Below are 18564 nucleotides of genomic sequence, written 5' to 3' on the forward strand. Positions count from 1 at the left end.
CACACTTTTTCATTTGTTCTGTTAATTCACTGTCAACATAATTGAAAACATTTATCATCTAAAAGGAGGTGTTACTTCACACAGTCCAGACTTACTTGCTTTCTTTACTTTAGGTTGCTGTTGGCAGAACAGACATTGAAGACCTAGATCTCTATGCAACATCTCGGGAAAGGCGATTTCGTTTGTTTGCTTCTGTAGAATGTGAAGGGCAGTTATTCATGACTCCATATGATTTTATTTTGGCTGTTACAACAGATGAGCCCAAATGTAAGTATATTTCTTCAGTTATCTCAATAATTTTATAAGATTTTTCTCTTGTCTCTAGTTTGTAAAAATGTGGAGCAGTATAAGTTTTAGAACAACTAAGCAAGCAATGTGGTGTTTCAAAAGATACTATGCTCTACAATGTTACCAGACTAATATTTCTTATCAACTCCTACTGGTATCTTTTCTGTTTTCAGAAATTTCTGTTGTTTCCTCTTTCTCAGTACATCCAACTAAACACTGCCTTACTCTTTATAATAGGTTCTTACTCTGCCAAGTCAGTTCTTATATCCAGTCTAAACAGAATAACTCAGAGGGCTGGCTCCAGTTAGACCTGGACAAAAATTCTTCCCATATCTCTTCTGAATATGTCATGGCTCCTGCAGTGTAAATATAAGTTAATTGTTTTTCACCTTTCCATGTGTTAGAGCAGTGGTTCTCAAATTTGGGGGCATTATGTACATTCTTGCAAAGTTACTTTAATGTCTGACTTTAATAGAAGCCATCTGGATTCTCATATCTGCTTTTGTGTTCAATTTGTTGCAATGTATTGTTTTTCAGGAAGTATCTGAACAAAATCTGCCTCACAAATATAGAAGTAGGGAAAGGGAAGAGTATTTCAGTAGCCTTTTAGATAATTGTAGATATTCTTCTTTGGTACTGTATCAATACTTGGCTAATGGTAGTTTCTTAAAGTTTAGCTGCAATGTGGACTTTGAAACTTTTTTGTTATCTGTTTTGTTAAAATACATCGGCCTACATTGCACTTTGAATGGATCTTTTTCCCTTATATAATCTTGTAACATCAACTGGAAAATGTTGGTTTATTAAATTATGCAGATCTTCCAAATGTTGACATATCTCATTATACAATATTTTTTAAAAATCACATTCACTAATATTGTCATAATCGCATCAGAAAAGTTTTTACTTATTGGAAAGCTGTCAAATTCGTGTGTATACAAGTTTTCCAATATTCTGATTTTTACTTGAAATCTCAAATTTTATCATTAACAACAAATACTGTCAGTTTTCTTTAAGCAAGAAGCAACTTTGTTCATTTGTACAAAAATGTCTGCCAAATACCCAGGTCTAAATAACCATAATTTGTCTGTCAGTTATTCTTTCAAGTAAAAATTGGGTTCCATGAAAAAAAGGAACTAGTTCAGTTCACAACTCAAAAAATAATCAGAGTATTTTTTCTCAAGACAACCATAGTACTTTGGAAGGCAGCAGAAGTGCTTTTATGCACCTCTTCCCATTTCATCTCACAGAATATTAAATGACATGTAGTCAAGGACAACTATCAAATGGCAGGCACTGCACTAGGCACTGGAGATACAGTGGTGAGGGGAACGAAAGGTAAATGTTCTCCACCCTCATGGTGCTTGCAGTCTGGTGGAGGAAGCCAACACTGATCAACAAAATTTACATATAAACAACAAATTATAACTCAGTGCCATGAAAGAAAGTTTCTTGATTCTATGAGAGTGTAGTTTGGAGAAGTGACCTAGTCAGGTAGCTCAGAGAAATCTTCCTTGGGGAAATAAATATCACCATGAAATATGAAATCATAAGAGCTAGCTAGGTAAATGGGAAATCGGGAGTGGAGAATTTCAGCAGAAGAAACAGCGTGTGCTGAGGTGCCATGACAAGAAGGAGTGTGATACATTTGAGGAGTGGAAAAAAGATCTGGGTGGCTATAAGTGCAAAGAGCAAGGAGGAATATGGTATGTGGAATATGGGTAGGGCCAAATCATTCAGAGTCTGTAAGCTGATATTAAACATTTTTGTTTTTATCCTAAAAGTAATGGAAAACTGTGGTAGTGGTTTAAGCTGCAGGAGAATTTGGTGTATTAAAAAACCAAATTCAGGGCTTCCCTGGTGGCGCAGTGGTTGAGAGTCTGCCTGCCGATGCAGGGACCACGGGTTCGTGCCCCGGTCCGGGAAGATCCCACGTGCCGCGGAGTGGCTGGGCCCGTGAGCCATGGCCGCTGAGCCTGCGCGTCCGGAGCCTGTGCTCCGCAACGGAGAGGCCACAACAGTGAGAGGCCCGCGTACCGCAAAAAAAAAAAAACCAAAAAACCAAATTCAACTAAGTAAATTTTCAAGATCTTATTGGCTTTATTCAACGATTAATGAATTGAGCAGCATCCAATCTAGCAAATATAAAGGGGCTCTGAGGAGCTGTACAAAATGAAAGGCCTTTTATAGGCAGAAAGAAGCAGGAACAAGTAAGTTATATTAGGCCAGAAAAAGCAGGTTGATTATTGTGAGGTCACTTGCCTTCGGGAGATGGTAGGGGTCTGTCAGACAGATGACCTAACTGCTGCTGATCAGGTGATTCCTGATGACTGATTTAAGATTCCACGTGGGAGATAACTGACACTGTAATTAAGTCTCAGTTGGGTGACATGGGGCTTAGCATAGGCAACTCCATTTTGGGCCTGTTGTCTTGTTTTCAGCAGGTGCCTGCCATGATTATATTGTGTTTTGAAAGATCTCAGGGTGGAGACAGATTACAGAGGTCCAGAGTGGCCATGAGCAGATCAGAGAGGAGACTATTGTCCAAGCATCAGAAGCTTCTAACAATGGTGGCAATGGTAATGATGGAGTAGTGAGTACTAAGGATTTCTGGTTGGTTTAACTGGATGGATGGCAGTAGGGACTGGCGTTAAAGGGAAAAATCACAACTTCAGTTTTGGACATGATGTAGTTAAATGCCTCAGATTTGTAAAAGAGGAGATATCAAGGAGGCAGTAGGATCTAGCTCTTGATCATTGATTTCAATTCACTGAAAATCATTGTACCAAATAATTAGTTGTTTGATAATCTGCTTGAAACTGTCAAATGAATGCCTTAAGTTAGGTTAAAACAATTATAGCCATCTCTTCTTCAGAGATAGAGTTATGGCAAAACCAAGCTTAAAATAAATCCTCCAGGACTAATGGAAGCATGGTTACTGTAGTTGATAATATTGTACAGCATTGTATAATTAAAACTTGCTAAGAGAACAGATCTTAAACATTCTCAACAAAAAAGGTAACTGAGGTGAAAGAAAAATGTATAAAAGTTCAAAAAATTCAATCTTCGGTAATTTGACAAATTGGTTACTTCACACATTAGCTTTTAATGAATTAATTTTTGATGCTTTGGATTATTTCCATTGGAGATCGGGGGGAAAGCTGGGAAGAGGTATGTGGTATACAGAGGGATTCATCTGTACATGATTGGTAATTAATGCAATGTGTATGGATGAGATTGCCTAGGAAGGTGGCATAGTATGAGAATAAAGGTGACAGTAGCGATACAAAAGGCTAGAGTTTAAGTAGGGCTCTTTTTTTGGAGAATTTGAAGTCTGTGGTAAGAATTGTATCTCTCTATGCTTTTTTGGTTCCCGTTCCCTCACCCCCTCCCTCCCACTTCCTTCAAGAAATATTTATTGAGTACTTACCATGTGCCAGATAAACATATTCTGCCTTGGAATTGGTTGTTTCTGTATTTTTTGTCCTCCTATAATATTGTACATTTCCTGAGTGTAGGGACTTTGTACATAGAAAAGACTCTTATACATATGTAGGTATATACGTGTTCCATACATTTTGTTTAATTGTTTTTGTACAGTGTGGATTTTTATATTTATTTTTGGTATAAATTTGATAAAACTATTAATATATCTCTTACAATATCAAATGGTACTTTTGCATCAAATTCTGTAATTGTTGTCAAACATATTTGAGAAGTTATCCTTTAAGTAATGCTTACTGGTTTAAAATTTCATAGTTTGAAATTTTTTAATTCATTATTTTCTTTATTTTTATCTTCATAATGTATTCACTGGAAGCCTACTGTTGGATTTTTGCTTTTTGGAAATAATTTTAGCTGTGATTCTTTTGATAGATATTCCAAAACTATCACTTGCAGGGGAAAAACTGGTTTCCAGTATAAACACAGGATATTTAACAACCACAAATTAATATCAGTTAATTTCTAACCAGCACTTTTAAGACATAATTAAGAATGGTAACTAAAGATCAAGATAGTTGTAAAAACTTTTTTAAAACTGTAGGGTTTTAAAAAGAAATATTTACCTCAAAAAAGAAAATATGCTTCATAGACTGAATATTAAATCATATACATATCAAAATAGCATATTGAAATTTGACTTGTGTTTAGACTTTGGCATTCATTTATGAGCTTTGAGAACCTGAGTAAGTTATTTAATCTTTTGTTTCTTCATTTATAAAAGTAAAAATAGCAGCCTTATGAGGTTTTTAAGGATTGAATGATATCAGTTATGTTTAGTGTAATACCTGACATGCAATAAGCACTTAATAAACATTGCTAGCTGTCATTGTCATCATAATCATTATCACTTGAATTCATAACCATTATTTTAAAAAATCTTTAATATAATTTTATAATTTAACATTTGCTTAATAATTATAGTTCAAATAAATGTCAATTGAGATATATATCTGATTGTTGATTGTAACTTTGTGTTTGAAATCAAGAAAATTTCTTGTTTTACCCACTTAAATAGAACCTAAGAGGTAAACTGTTCATCTAGAACTAAAATAAGTAATTATTTTCATATAGCTTCAAGTATTATTTAATTTTAATTTAATTTTAAGTTAAAAAATTTCAGACATACATAAAAATATTAAAAATATAATGAAAACATAAACCTATAGCTTAAGAAATAAAATATATCCAAAAGAATGAAGTCCCTCTTCACCTTATATTTATATATGCAGTAACTTCATGTGAAATAAGGAATTTAGAAAATCAGAAAATCCTTTGAAGAACAATCTTAATGGCTCTTTAGTTTTATTAAAAAAAAAAAAGCCAATAATACTGAACATGGTGACATCCGGCAGAATGAATATGTCTTTTGTGAATAATTTACCCTGGAAATCTCATAAACCCTACAAAACTCAAGAGTGTCTAACTTCCTCTTTTGATAAATAGCTTCTGAACATTGCATAAGAGCATGTGCATGTACTTTTGTACCATTTATTTTTCTTCTTTTCTTACTGCTATATTTCAAAAGCCACAGAATAATAAATATTATTTACATTGTTGTGTTCATTGTGTAAAGGAGGATGTCTATGAAATGAATGTGTAAAGTATTATAATTAAGGTTAAATGCTGAATTCTACTGTATAGACCTGTGATTTTAATCTTGATTTTAAACTTGATTACATGTTTGCATATAAACTGTCTTGGGTAAAGAAAGGATGTTGTTGCTACATAGAGAAGAAAACTATCTTCATAAAAATTAGTTTGCCAAATTTTAGAACATAATTTTTCCCTTTTGATCTTAAAATGACTTATTACATCGCTTAAAAAAGAGAAAGTTAAGCAAAACATGCCTATCTTATAATCTTGAATTTGATATATTGTTTACGTTAGCTATGGTTAACTATACAGAAATGGCCACATTGCCACGTAGAAAAATTATTGGTTGTCATTATTGTAATGTAGCTGAAATAGTTGATATTTACTAGTTCCTAATGCAGCTGTGTTATAGGACTTAATTACGTACAAACCTGGAGATAATTCTTGGACAAGCATTAGATATTCACAGTGTTCAAATCTGAGCAAGGAAACAGCAATGTTGACTATGTATTTATTTTAATATTATGAGATTTATAGTGTTTGAGATCTTCAGGGATGTGAGGAGAAATCAGAAAAAGAAAGTGATCTCAGGTATTTTATTCAACTATGACATTCTTAGGGGAGAAGAATGGAAAACAGGCCAAGAGTCTCTCTATCACATTACCTGTTCTCTCCTTGATCTTTTTTTCTCTTTGCCCCTATCCTTCCCCTTCACTCTAGAGAGACCTGACCTTTGAAGTATAATCAGAGATACTAACACAGCAGAGATCATGAGTGACACCTTAAAATTATAATTTCTCTATGTTAATATTTTATATTCTAATATCAGTGTTTAATGAATATCACTGTTTGTGTTTTAAGCCCATAGGATGTTTAACATGGAGTAATTAACTTACTTTATAAATCCAGAAATCCCCAAAGTAAGATAATGATTATGGAAAATGTGTTTTCTATTCCACTGATATTATTTAAGTAGTTTATAGTACATGAAACAAATACATAATGCATAACATACATAGATCTAAATCTTGAGATTAAAAAAACTTTGCCTTTTAGATATAAAACTCAGTGTTATGATTGTAGATGGTTACTGAATTTTGATATATATTACATGAAGTATTATCTAATTTTTTATGTTTATTATAGTTGCTAAAACATGGAAGTCACTTTCCAAGCAGGTAGGTTAAAGCTCTTGGTATATGTATGCATGCACACGATTTTATTTTATTTATTTATTTTTTAAAAATTTATTTATTTATTTGGCTGCACTGGGTCTTAGTTGTGGCATGTGGGATCAAGTTCCCTGACCAGGGATCAAACCCTGGGCTCCTGCATTGGGAGCATGGAGCCTTAGCCACTGGACCACCATGGAAGTCCCGCACACAATTTTTTATATATATATTTATGTGATGTATACATATATAAATCTGATATGTACATATATATAAGATATATAAAGCTGAACTCAAAGGAGATTATTAGCAAATTTTGCTAAATTAAATATTAAAAATTTTGGCACACCAAAAGACAGTGTCAACAATGTTAAAAGATGTATGACAGATGGGAGAATATGCTTGCAACATATTGGGTTGGCTAAAAGTTCGTTCGGGTTTTCTTAAGATATGAAAAACCAGAACGAACTTTTTGGCCAACCCATTATTAACAGAAAAGGCTAAGTGTCTTGTAGTCATATAGAACTCCTGTAAATCAATATACAAAAGATAATAAGAAAATAATGGGTAGACATAGCCAGAAGGGCCAATAAATATATGTAAAGGAGCTCAACCTCACTAGTAATCAGGGATATGCAAATTAAACCAATGATCTGATGCTAGTTCACACCCATCAGATTGTCAGGTTCTAGAAATCTAACAATACCAGTAATTCAAGGACAAGAAGAAGGAGGAATCAGGTGAGAATGTAAATTGGTATAGTCTCTTTTGAGAGAAATTTGGCACTATCTAATGCATATCAAAAATTCTACTGCTAGATATGTTTACAAGAGAAACACTTGTATGCTTATACCAGGAGTCCTAAAAAAATTAGGAACAATATAAATGCCAGTCAGTAGAGGAATTAATAAAAGAATGTGAACTAGGCATATGAAGGACAATACAGTAATATAGAGCTAAGATGAATAAATACACAAGAGATATGTGTATCAACATGAATAGACCTAAAAAACATGAGTTTGAGTAAAACAGCAAGTTGCAAAATAATATAAACCGGTCTTTCTTAATGTGCAAAGACCTTTTTGGGGGTCCATGAAGTCAAGACTATTTTCTTAATAATACTGAGAAGATACTTGTTCTATTACTCTCATTCTGTGACAAGTGTACAGTGGAGTTTTCCAGAGGCTGCATGATGAGTGATGACATCATCACTCTGAGAACTAATAGAATATGTGCTTGTGTGTTTTTGTGTTCTAAAAATGTATCATTTCGATTTCCACATGCATTAAATATTGATAGATATAACCTACATAAGCAATACCTCTTTCGGGTAAACAATTTTTAAGAGTATAAAGAGTTACATTTCAGAACTGCTTATATAGACAGTTGCTATGTAGCCATTAAAATGAAAATGAAGAATATTTGGCAGGAAAATACGCTCATGACATATTAATGCAAAGAGTAATTTACAAAACAGTATGCAGAAAATTATTTAATATTTGCAACAAGAATGACAAAAATACTGTATAAATATGCCTAGATAGAGAATTAGATTAAAAGGAGATTAAATAAAATTTTTAATTGTGGTTTGTCCCTGGATTACAATCCGGTTTTATTTTCTGCACTTACTAATTTTCCTATAACATATATATTACGTATATAATTATAAAAATTGTCCTCAGAAAAATTGTATAAAGCCTTTCAAAGGCATCTATAATTCTAGGTAAATGAATTCAATCCAGCCAATATTTATTTAGTCCCTACTTGCAATACTGCAATACATTTCTGACACTTACCACCCAGAGTTAGCATCAGACCCCACAGATTTAAGGACCCATTTCCCAAAAAGGTGGCCCTCATTTCAGCTGTCAGCTGCAACTCAAGGGGTCCCGGACCACCCACACTGCTTACCAACTGGCTACAAATTCAGAGAGTTCCCACAACTCCACTCAAGTTTGATAATTTGTTAGACTGACTCATAGAACTCAGGAACGTTCTACATGTAGAATTATAGTTTATCATTATAAGGGAACAAATCAAAGCCAGCCAAATGGAGAGACACATACAGCAAGTTATAGGAGGGTTCCAAACACAGCTTCTGTGCCCTCTCCCTGAAGGATCAGGGTATGTCACCCTCCTGGCACACCCATGTGTTCACCAACCTGAAAGCTCCACTGAGTTGGGTGTCCAGAGTTTTTATTGGGGGTTTCATTGCATAGGTGTGATTGATCGAATCATTGGCCACATGGTTGAATTCAATCTCCAGTCCCTTTCCTCTCCCCTCCCCAGAGGTCGGGCTAGTTCAAAGCCCCAACACTTGAATCATGGGGTTATTTTTGAAGGTCAGCCCCCCATCTTGAGTCATCTCCTCAGCATAAACTTTGGTGTTATGCAAGGATATTAGTCTTCCTCCCAGGAACCAGGGACAAAGGCCAATCAAATTCTTTACCATACAACACTACTACCTATAAGAGACTAAGGTAGGCACTGGGAGAGGGGAGAAAGATTCCCGCCTGAGTGGAAATAGAGTTTTTAATAAAACTTAAAAGTCCCTAGCCTCCACTGCAGTGAACTCTACTCAATACTCTGTTATAACCTATATGGGAAAAGAATCTGAAAAAGAATGGATATATGTATATGTATAACTGACTCACTTTGCTGTATACCTGCAACTAACATAATATTGTAAATCAACTATATGTAAATATAAAATAAAAATTAAGAAAAAAAAGTCCCTGAAGTTGACACAAAACAAGATTAGTATGTCAACTGGATGATCTAGACCAGACAAGGAACTAAATTATTACAAAAATAAACTGCTTAGAGTCAGTAAGGATCTGGACAGTCATTTACTAGTTGTATAATCCCGGGTGAGTTACTTATCGTCTTTAAGACACAGTAAAATATGCATAATGAGGATAATTTTTTAGAATTAAATGAGATATGTATTAGCCCATTGCCAAGCATATAGGGGACACTCAGTAAAAGGTAGCTATGATTTTTTTGGTCTTAAATTTTAGCTGAGTTTAAGTAGAAGAAATGAGTTGAATACATGGGAACAGTTAAAATGGAGATGGTAGTATTTATATAATAGAAACAGTATAAATGAAAGTATATAAAATGTACTCAAAATATTAATATTTTTTAATCTCCTGCTCTAACAAAAATGTTTATGAATTTACTATTGTTTAAACATTAAACATCCTAGCTTCTCATTATTATTCATATGTGAATTGCTACCCTAGTCAGACACTACTGAGCACCAGGTGGCATCTATTACCTGCAGTGCAGAAATAACACCAGGAAGGAAATGAGAGCAAGGATTCACAGATAGGCTTCAGGGCATCTGTAAATCCCCTAAAAATACCTCTCCTGCCTTTGGCATCCCAGAGATTCCTTATTTGCCTGCTAACCCAGCTCTATAATGAAAAAGATGGTTTATAAATGTCATAGAGCTTTTTTAGGTACAACTACATCAGGAAGGATTTGTCTAAAGTGCTTCTCAAACTTGAATGTGCATAAAAATCACCTGGAGATCGTGTTAAAAATTGATTCTGGTTCAGGAGGCCAGGGATGGGATCTGAGATTCTGCATTTCTAACAAGCTCCCCGGTGATGATGCCCGGGCCATTGGGGAACCAATTTTGAGTAACAAGAGTCAGATCTGGAAAAGAAGTCATTTCTATTGTTTTTTCAGTATGTTACTTAGCACACTAATTTTTTAATTTCAAATGCTTTCAAGTTATCTCACCAAATCCTTTAATAATTTTTTCACAGTTAACCTAATAATAATTTTCACTTATTTTTAACACAGTATGTGTAATAAATACAAAATCGTTCTAGTATCTGAGCAATGAATCAAATGTTTAAATTTTCCAAAATAGTCCCCCCTCAGCTTGATTAAAAAAGAAAAAAAGCTGGCTAACCAGCAATTGAAGTGTGTATTCTTTACTGAATATTTAAGTTAAAATTAGAAAAAAAAATTGCAGCAGTGGACACAATAACTCAACACCCTGTCATCCCGCTTCATCTGATGTCATCATTCTTTGAGTCACTATTAAAATACTATTCATTCTTTCCCAGCATAATCTGTTGCCCAGTTACTTCATCTACCACAAAATCCCCTAAATCCAAGAGGGCTACAGAAAACAGTATGTGAAGCCCAGTGATCATGTGTGACCTGTATTAGGAAGTCCACCTTTTCCTGTGACTTCCACGGAACCATCCTTTTCTAACTGGCTCCAGAACTTAAATTCACTGTTTTATCTTAATTAGATTATCATATATATATGTATTTCTCCAGTTATTAAGTTTACCTGAAATTTTCGGTAGCTCTAATTGAATTTAATGTAGCATCTTCATCACTTATTTTTACATTTGGACTGTGGGCAAATATTGGGTTTTATGGTTGAATGAACCACAGATAAAATAGTATAAATACAGTCATGTCTCACGTCTTCTAAGAAGAGAATGTTTTTGCATAGGCATTTAAATATTTTTGGTCTATTTTATAAGTTAGTGGTTTACCAGTTAATCAGCATTATGATACCTTATGTCATAGGAATTAAATCAAATGTTATCAGAAACACCACCAGTTTGGAAAGGATCATCAAAGCTATTTCGAAGTCTTAAAGAAAGAGGTAAGTTAACTATAGTATTTATGTATTTTAATATTGATACTATATTATTTATACTATTTATACGTAGTTTCTTCATGCTTAAATAATTTTATAATTAATGTGTCTATGTACATGGAAAAAAAACTGAAAAGAAAAATACCAAAATATTAATAATGATTGTTTCTCGGCAATGGGATTAAGGGTGGTTTTTATGTTACTTTTTATATAGACTATTCATATCTTCCACACTTTTCACAGCAAAATGAACTTTTATAGTTAAAAAAAACACCTTTTTAACCATATTGAGAAGTATATGTTATATTTACCCACAGAAAGCATTTTTCAAAAATACTGATTTCCAAATGTCTATTTTTCTTCTTTCCTTTTACTTCCAGGGAATTGCAGATTTTCTTAAATTTAATCAATATGAAAAGCTTATTGGATATATCTTTTGGTTGTACAATTGGAACATGTTTCTTTTAAAAACAACACTCACTGCAAAATCCACCTATTTCAACTTACCATATTACCCATATCTATTTATACGTTAACTCATTAATTCATACATGTCTTTGCAATCAAATTATATAGCTTTTATTGCAATTTTCTTTTACATTGTACTTTTTATAAATGTTTATAGCAGAAACTAATAAACTCTTTAATCTTAAAAAGGAATGTTTCTTAGAAATATATATTTTCATATTCAAATATAAGAGTATACAAAATAACAATATAAAGCAATTATCTAAACTTACCTTTTTTTCATCAATTTCAACCAATATTGGTTTGAAAATAATATATTTACTTTAATGTGAAGATAAATACTTTATAAAGGATTAGTTATAATCCATATATTTTTGCCTAAGTAGAATTAGAAATTCAGATTGCTTACACCTGGTTCTCATGGACTCTGGAAGGAGGAGACACCTTGTCTTTAACTGTAGGCTTTTCATAACTAGGGTTTTTAAATCTTTGTGAAATCTGGGCCATGATGTCTTTAAAGTTCTTAGAAATTTTTTTCTGGAAGTTGTCTTAAAGATTGCCATTCAAATCTTAGGGTGGAATGATAGGATCAGGACAATTCAAAGCTCGGAATAATGAGGGAAATTGGTAAATGTAAAAAATATTTCTTTAATACCTCTCATGGGAAAATGCAATTGGATCAAATATAATCCAAGAAAGATAAATGCATGGAAGAAGGAAATTCTTTTTTGTTAGGGGGAGGGTTAAATCTGGAAGCCATAGGTTTAGGCAGGTCCTAATCCTACTTAAATTGTATGCATATTTGCATATTTTTTTCAGGGGGAGATGATCTATTCAGTGCTACCCAGTAGAACTATCTGCAGTGATGGGAATGTCCGTATGGTAGCCACGAGCCAAATGTGGCTATTAATTACCTGAAATGGGGCTACTGTATCTGAGGAACTGAATTTTTAATTTTATCTACTTTTAATTATTTTAAATTTAAATAGCCCTGTGTGGCCAATGGCTACACTGTAGAACAGTGCAGATCTGTGTCATAGTGATGGGATTATCAAGGTAATCCGTGTACCCAAGAAGTTTTAGAACCATAGGGTTAGGTAAAGTAGAGAGTTACAGAGAATCTTGCTTTTTTATAAAGAGATTAGGTGGAAGAGGAATTGTAAAGCTAAGTTTTTAGAACTATTGAAAACTAATTTACAAATTAATTTTGTCTGTTTAAAATATAACCCAACAAGAAAATGTTAGGCAGTTTTACAAAAATTTAATTGGTATACAGCATTTATGAAAACATGAATTACATAGACTTAGTTATAATAGCTAACTGTAATATATCATGATATAGGAACTAAACAGTGTAATGCTTTTAAGGAACTTCCCTTAGAATTTTTTAAAATTGAATTTTCAAGAGAAACCTAGTTGGCATCTTTCTTGGCCTCTTTTTCTAAGGATCGAAACATTACTATATGCTTAGCATTTATTATTATTTTATTTTTGACCCTGGGTGGCCTTAAAATAAATTGAAAGGTTAATCTAATGGTTTTCCATTTTTGTAATTAAAAACATTATGAATCTACAGTTCATGTTTAGTAATATTTTCCCTTCTCCCTGACCTTTTTTTTTTTTTAAACATCTTTACTGGAGTATGATTGCTTTACAATAGTGTGTTAGTTTCTGCTGTATAACAAAGTGAATCAGCTATACACATACATATATCCCCATATCCCCTCCCTCTTGCGTCTCCCTCCCTCCCACCTTCCCTATCCCACCCCTCTAGGTGGTCACAGAGCACCGAGCTGATCTCCCTGTGCCATGCGGCTGCTTCCCACTAGCTAGCTATTTTATATTTGGTTGTGTATATATGTCCCTGACCATTTTTATTAAATTATATCATGAGTTTCTCACTTTGTTTTTCTTCCCTGTGGATTATACCACCTCAAAAACCACTTAGTACTTCAGAAAAGTGCCTACTATGATAATCATCATCAGGACTCTCGCTGTTTTATAATCCTTCAGTGAGGGGAATCTTATCAAGTAAAAGATGGAGAGCAGATATTAAACTTCTTTATGCTAACCAGCACCTCTTGTGCATTCCACCAAGTCAGAACAACAGTCAGTGAGATGGGGTTATGGAGATACAGAGCCCATTTCCAGATCTTTTTTTTTGAGGGATCCCTATGGAATCTAGGTATTGTATCTTATATACGTTGACCATTCCAGAATCTTTCTCCCATAACATTCATGGCAATCAACCAGAACTATGTCTATAGGTCACAATATTCTAGTATAAACAAAAGACGGGAATGCTTTCAGGGCCTCCTAGCTCGGTCCCTTCACATCTTCTGACAAACTGCCTGACAGTGACTCCTCTTCCTTTGTTCTGTAACAAAGAGGGTAGCCTCAAAGAACATCAGGTAAAGTGGAGTTTTAAAGTTCACGATCTGATTATTTTAAGGATTTTTATGCCCTTTTACCAAACATGAGGACTGTCTGGTATCTGGATAAGTGTTATTGGCTTATTTCTGATTTTCATTTTCTCAGGATACACTTGGAAAAACAATTAAGCCATTAATTCTAGTTTTGGGTGTTATAATCCAAAAGCAAGAATTTGAGTAACAGAATGTATGTTTTTATGTAGTCCAAACAAACTCCTTTTAAAGTTTATGAGATTACAGAGAACTCAGGATACAATATACAGAAAGTGTAAGCTTTCTGTAAAAATTGAAACTTCTTAGATTACATTTAATAGAAGCATGAAGCTTATCAAGAATAATGAGTGATAACTTGAAAGGAGAAAAGTAATAACTATAGAGTTGTGTTTTTTGAATGCAACAAGAAGTCAAATCTCTAAGCAAGAATATCTAAATGTTTTATTCAAGGGTTACTAAGAAATTATTAAGCCCTTTACAGTGTTAACCATTTCCAACATTTTTATTTTATGTTAGATTCATACCTTGAAAGCTAGCAACACATTTAAAATTTACAGCTATATGTAAACATTATTGATAATTTTGCTTTTATGCCAGTATATCTGGAAGCATTAATGTGATTTTTGTATGGGTTTCTACAGAAGCATATGAAACAATGTAAAATTTATTTGTTTCTTTCACCCTGATTTTGTAGTAATAGTTTAGTCTCATTGAAAACAATATTTAGCATCTTCTTTAAAACTCTTAAGTTCTTTATAAATATTACTGCTATTATAAGAATAATGATTTACCTGATAAATATGAAGAGAAAGTAATATTTTATATATAGCATAACTAATACTATTTTTCTTCTAGGTGTGATTTCTTACACAGAATATCTTTTTCTTTTATGTATTTTAACAAGTAAGTATACTCATTAAATCTATTTCTAGATACAGTTTTCTTTCTCAAGCATAATCTTGGGAAATAAATCTTTTTTAAAATTAATTAATTTATTTTTTGCTGCATTGGGTCTTCGTTGCTGCACGCGGGCTTTCTCTAGTTGTGGCGAGCAGGGGCTACCCTTTGTTGCAGTGTGCGGGCTTATTGCTGTGGCTTCTCTCGTTGCGGAGCACGAGCTGTAGGCACATGGGCTTCAGTAGTTGTGGCGCACGAGCTCTAGAGCACAGGCTTAGTAGTTGTGGTGCACGGGCTTAGTTGCTCTGAGGCATGTGGGATCATCGCGGACCAGGGCTCAAACCTGTGACCCCTGCATTGAAAATCAGTTTAGGTCTATCCAGGCTGTTTTGCAAAATTCATGTCTAAATGCCAGTGGAAAATGCTAAGCACAGTACTATCAAGGGTCAAAACCATAAATATTATTATGGCTTACGGTGTAGTAAATAAAATGCTCATAAATTATACACTTAATATCCTATATCAATCCCTGTGGTAGGATCTACATGGGAGCCTAAAGGTCAGGATGTGTAGTGATTTGTAAATTTCCTGCTACACTCATTCATTCAAATCACATTTTCTGCAAGACTAGTCTGAAAGAACGAGTCCTTTAACTAGTAAGTCTATAAGAAGACCCATCGTATATCCTACAACAGCTTTATTATTATCTTCCTCTCATGTACAGCAATTCTTATGAAGTACATGAAGGGTTTACTAAGGTGTTCAGTTAAATTTCGTTGCATTTAATGGAGGAACTTACATGCTATAGTTCACAGTGCTCCAGCCACCTGACCTTTTTATTCCCTGAATTCTCACCTCAGGAATTCGTACTTTCTGCTCCCTCTACCGTCAGTGCTTTTACTAAAGATCCTCAGGATAGTAAAAATCATTCAGGTTTCCTTTGAAATATGAAGACTTAGAGAAGGCTTACTTGACCATTCTCCCTAAAATAACTCCCTCTTCCATCTCTCCCCTTTTATCCCTTTACAATGTTTTATTTTCTTCATAGTACTTAAACTATTCGAAAGTGTTTGTTTACTGGTTTACATGTTTTTGTCTCTCTCCCCACAGTTGAATGCAAGGTCCACGATGGCAAAGATTTTATCTTTTCACATGGTAGCCTCTCAGAAAATAATTGGCAAATGAATGAAGAAAGGAGTGAAATAAAAGAATGTGGCTAGTGGAATTTCCAATTGTGGAGATTTATGGAGATGTGTGGAAACAAGAACATCAATAAAATTGTGTCATTAGAAACCAATCTTAAAATTCCTATACTTCTGTAATTAGAAAATTCACAGCCACTGTGTTATTTCTGAATTTAGTAATGGATGCTGTTATGTTGGAGTTCTGTTGCAGGAAATTGGGTGTGTGTGTGTGTGTGTGTGTGTGTGTGTGTGCTCGCACACATATGTATTTCAAAAATTGAATATTTTTTTCTTGCTTTTTTCCTCCTGGCTCAAAGTCATTTAAAATGTTGGTGCTGAAGAAAAGCAAGTATTGTGCAGTTAGTTATAGGACAGCCTGAGGTCATTGTCCCAGAGTGGAAAGCCATTCTGATGATTTCAGTCCAGTCAGTGATGAATGCCACTGTGGAAAGTAGAGGAGTGGGGGCCAAGGAGTGTCTCAGAGACTTGTTTTAAAGTTATCTTGTTAGCAGAACAACTTTAGATGCAAAATTAGAAGTTATAAGTGCCTGGACCAGCAGAGTGATGGGTCAGAGTAAAACAAAACTGGTGAGGAAAGCCACTTGTTGAGCTGGGACAGGGTTGGTTTAAGCATGTTGGAAAAAACACAGATAGTGGTTTTTGCTTACTACAGAAAGGGTAGGATCTTTGGATGCTGTGAATCTTCATTTGGACTTCAGGACCCATCTTAGAAACTACTAAGAGTTTGAATTGAAAAGTTATGGGTGTCGTTTAGATTAGAACAAGAAAAATGTGAAAAGAGGGCTGGCAGGAAGTGGGCTAGATAATCTATGTTACCTGTCCATAGTTTTCTCCCCTTTACTTTTTATTACTTTAACTTAATATTCCCTTCCAAGTAATGCTGGTGAGGACTTCTATGTGTCTTCAGATATTTTTAAAGCTTAAATCTTGGTTATCAGAGATGGTGTAACTTTTTATTTCTTTCTCAAGCGAATGATAATGAAAATAAGTCTAGATTCCTAAAATACGTGCAAAACAGTGAACTTCCATAAAAGACTGGCTTTCATTTCCATTATTTTCGGAGACAGCTATTACCCGTTAAGAAAGTAGGGCTGTGTGCTTTGTTTTTGCCGGGTTCACGGTTTCACAACAGGTAGTGGCAAGTGTATCTGTGAGAGGTCCTTTTTAAACTTTTTGCCAGTCATCTTAAAAGAGAAGGTCAGATGTTTTGAAAAAGGCATGTACACTGAGCTCCTCTTTGAAGGATACGTTCAAGTTTTCTTCTGTCCAGGTTTTCTTCTTTATGCTTTAGAAGTGAAAAGAGAAGAAGGATTGAATCTCATTATAGGGTTCATACAATTAAGGCAGTTCGTAATGTGTGAAAGTCTGATTTTCTCAGGAAAGGAGTTGTTCCTTGTATTTGGGGAGAATTAAGTATTCAAGCTCTCTATATATTTCTGTATTTGAAGCCTCTAGAAGTTCAAACCCAAATATGTAATCTCTCATGCTTGACATCTTTTCACAGGTTATTTCCATTATAAATTTCCCAAGATTTTAGACTGCTCCATTGTGTCATATTCTTATTTTTCCTTCTGTTCTAAGTAGCTGACATATTAAAAATACTTCAGGTGTGAGGAGCTGATATTTTCCTTTTAAATAAACTGACAGACTTTGGATAAGAAAGAAATATTTATCTTTGGAAGGAAGGTAGTCAAATTTTACTGTCAGTGCTATGCAACAGGTATCACACAAGTAGATTTAAAGTGTATTATCAATTGTGTTACTAAGTGTGCTAATTTATGAAGCAGAAATATATATACTTACGTGGCGCTTTTATTATATTTAAATAATAACATGTTGCTTTTAATTTCTTGGTTAAAGAAAGTATTTCTGTATAGAATGTGAATAATTGTTTACAACTAATGTGGATTTTTTTACTTTAAAAACATTTTTTTCATTTCACAAATACTTTTCCTGTTCTTTTCTGGCAGAGCCACATGCAGGTTTTAGAATAGCTTTCAACATGTTTGACACCGATGGCAATGAGATGGTAGATAAAAAGGAGTTTTTGGTGGTATGTATATTACAAGCTACATTTTATCAATAATTAAACATTGCTTACTTACATTTTTATGTTTTGCATTATTTAGAATACCGTTGTAGAAAAAAGAGTGAAAATTTTATGCTTTCACTTTAATTTAATAAAGTATATACTCAGGTACTTTATTTTGAATGATTTTGGTTTTTGGCTGTGTTGGGTCTTTGTTACTGCACGCAGGATATTTCGTTGTGGCGCGCGGGCTTCTCTCTAGTTGTGGCGTGTGGGTTTTCTCTTTGCTAATTGTGTCACGGGCTCCAGAGCACGTGGGCTCTGTAGTTTGTGGCACGCAGGCTCTCGA

The 18564-nt window shown here is 34.0% G+C and overlaps 1 protein-coding gene across 9 annotated transcripts in view; it reads left to right on the plus strand.

Moving 5' to 3' along the window:
- Positions 1-18564, plus strand: part of MICU3 (mitochondrial calcium uptake family member 3) — a 92204-nt gene that overhangs the window by 38282 nt on the left and 35358 nt on the right. For 5 of the 9 annotated variants that reach the window (XM_065899892.1, XM_065899896.1, XM_065899900.1 and 2 more), the window contains exons 2-6: positions 114-267; positions 6532-6563; positions 11118-11196; positions 14940-14987; positions 18157-18239. In XM_065899892.1, coding sequence (XP_065755964.1) covers positions 114-267; positions 6532-6563; positions 11118-11196; positions 14940-14987; positions 18157-18239 — 396 coding nt within the window. The remainder of the gene's footprint in view (positions 1-113; positions 268-6531; positions 6564-11117; positions 11197-14939; positions 14988-18156; positions 18240-18564) is intronic. The other 4 variants (XM_065899893.1, XM_065899895.1, XM_065899898.1 and 1 more) reach the window with 4 other exon arrangements.

Source organism: Phocoena phocoena, chromosome 21, assembly GCF_963924675.1.
Source record: "Phocoena phocoena chromosome 21, mPhoPho1.1, whole genome shotgun sequence".
Classification (NCBI taxonomy): Eukaryota; Metazoa; Chordata; class Mammalia; order Artiodactyla; family Phocoenidae; genus Phocoena; species Phocoena phocoena.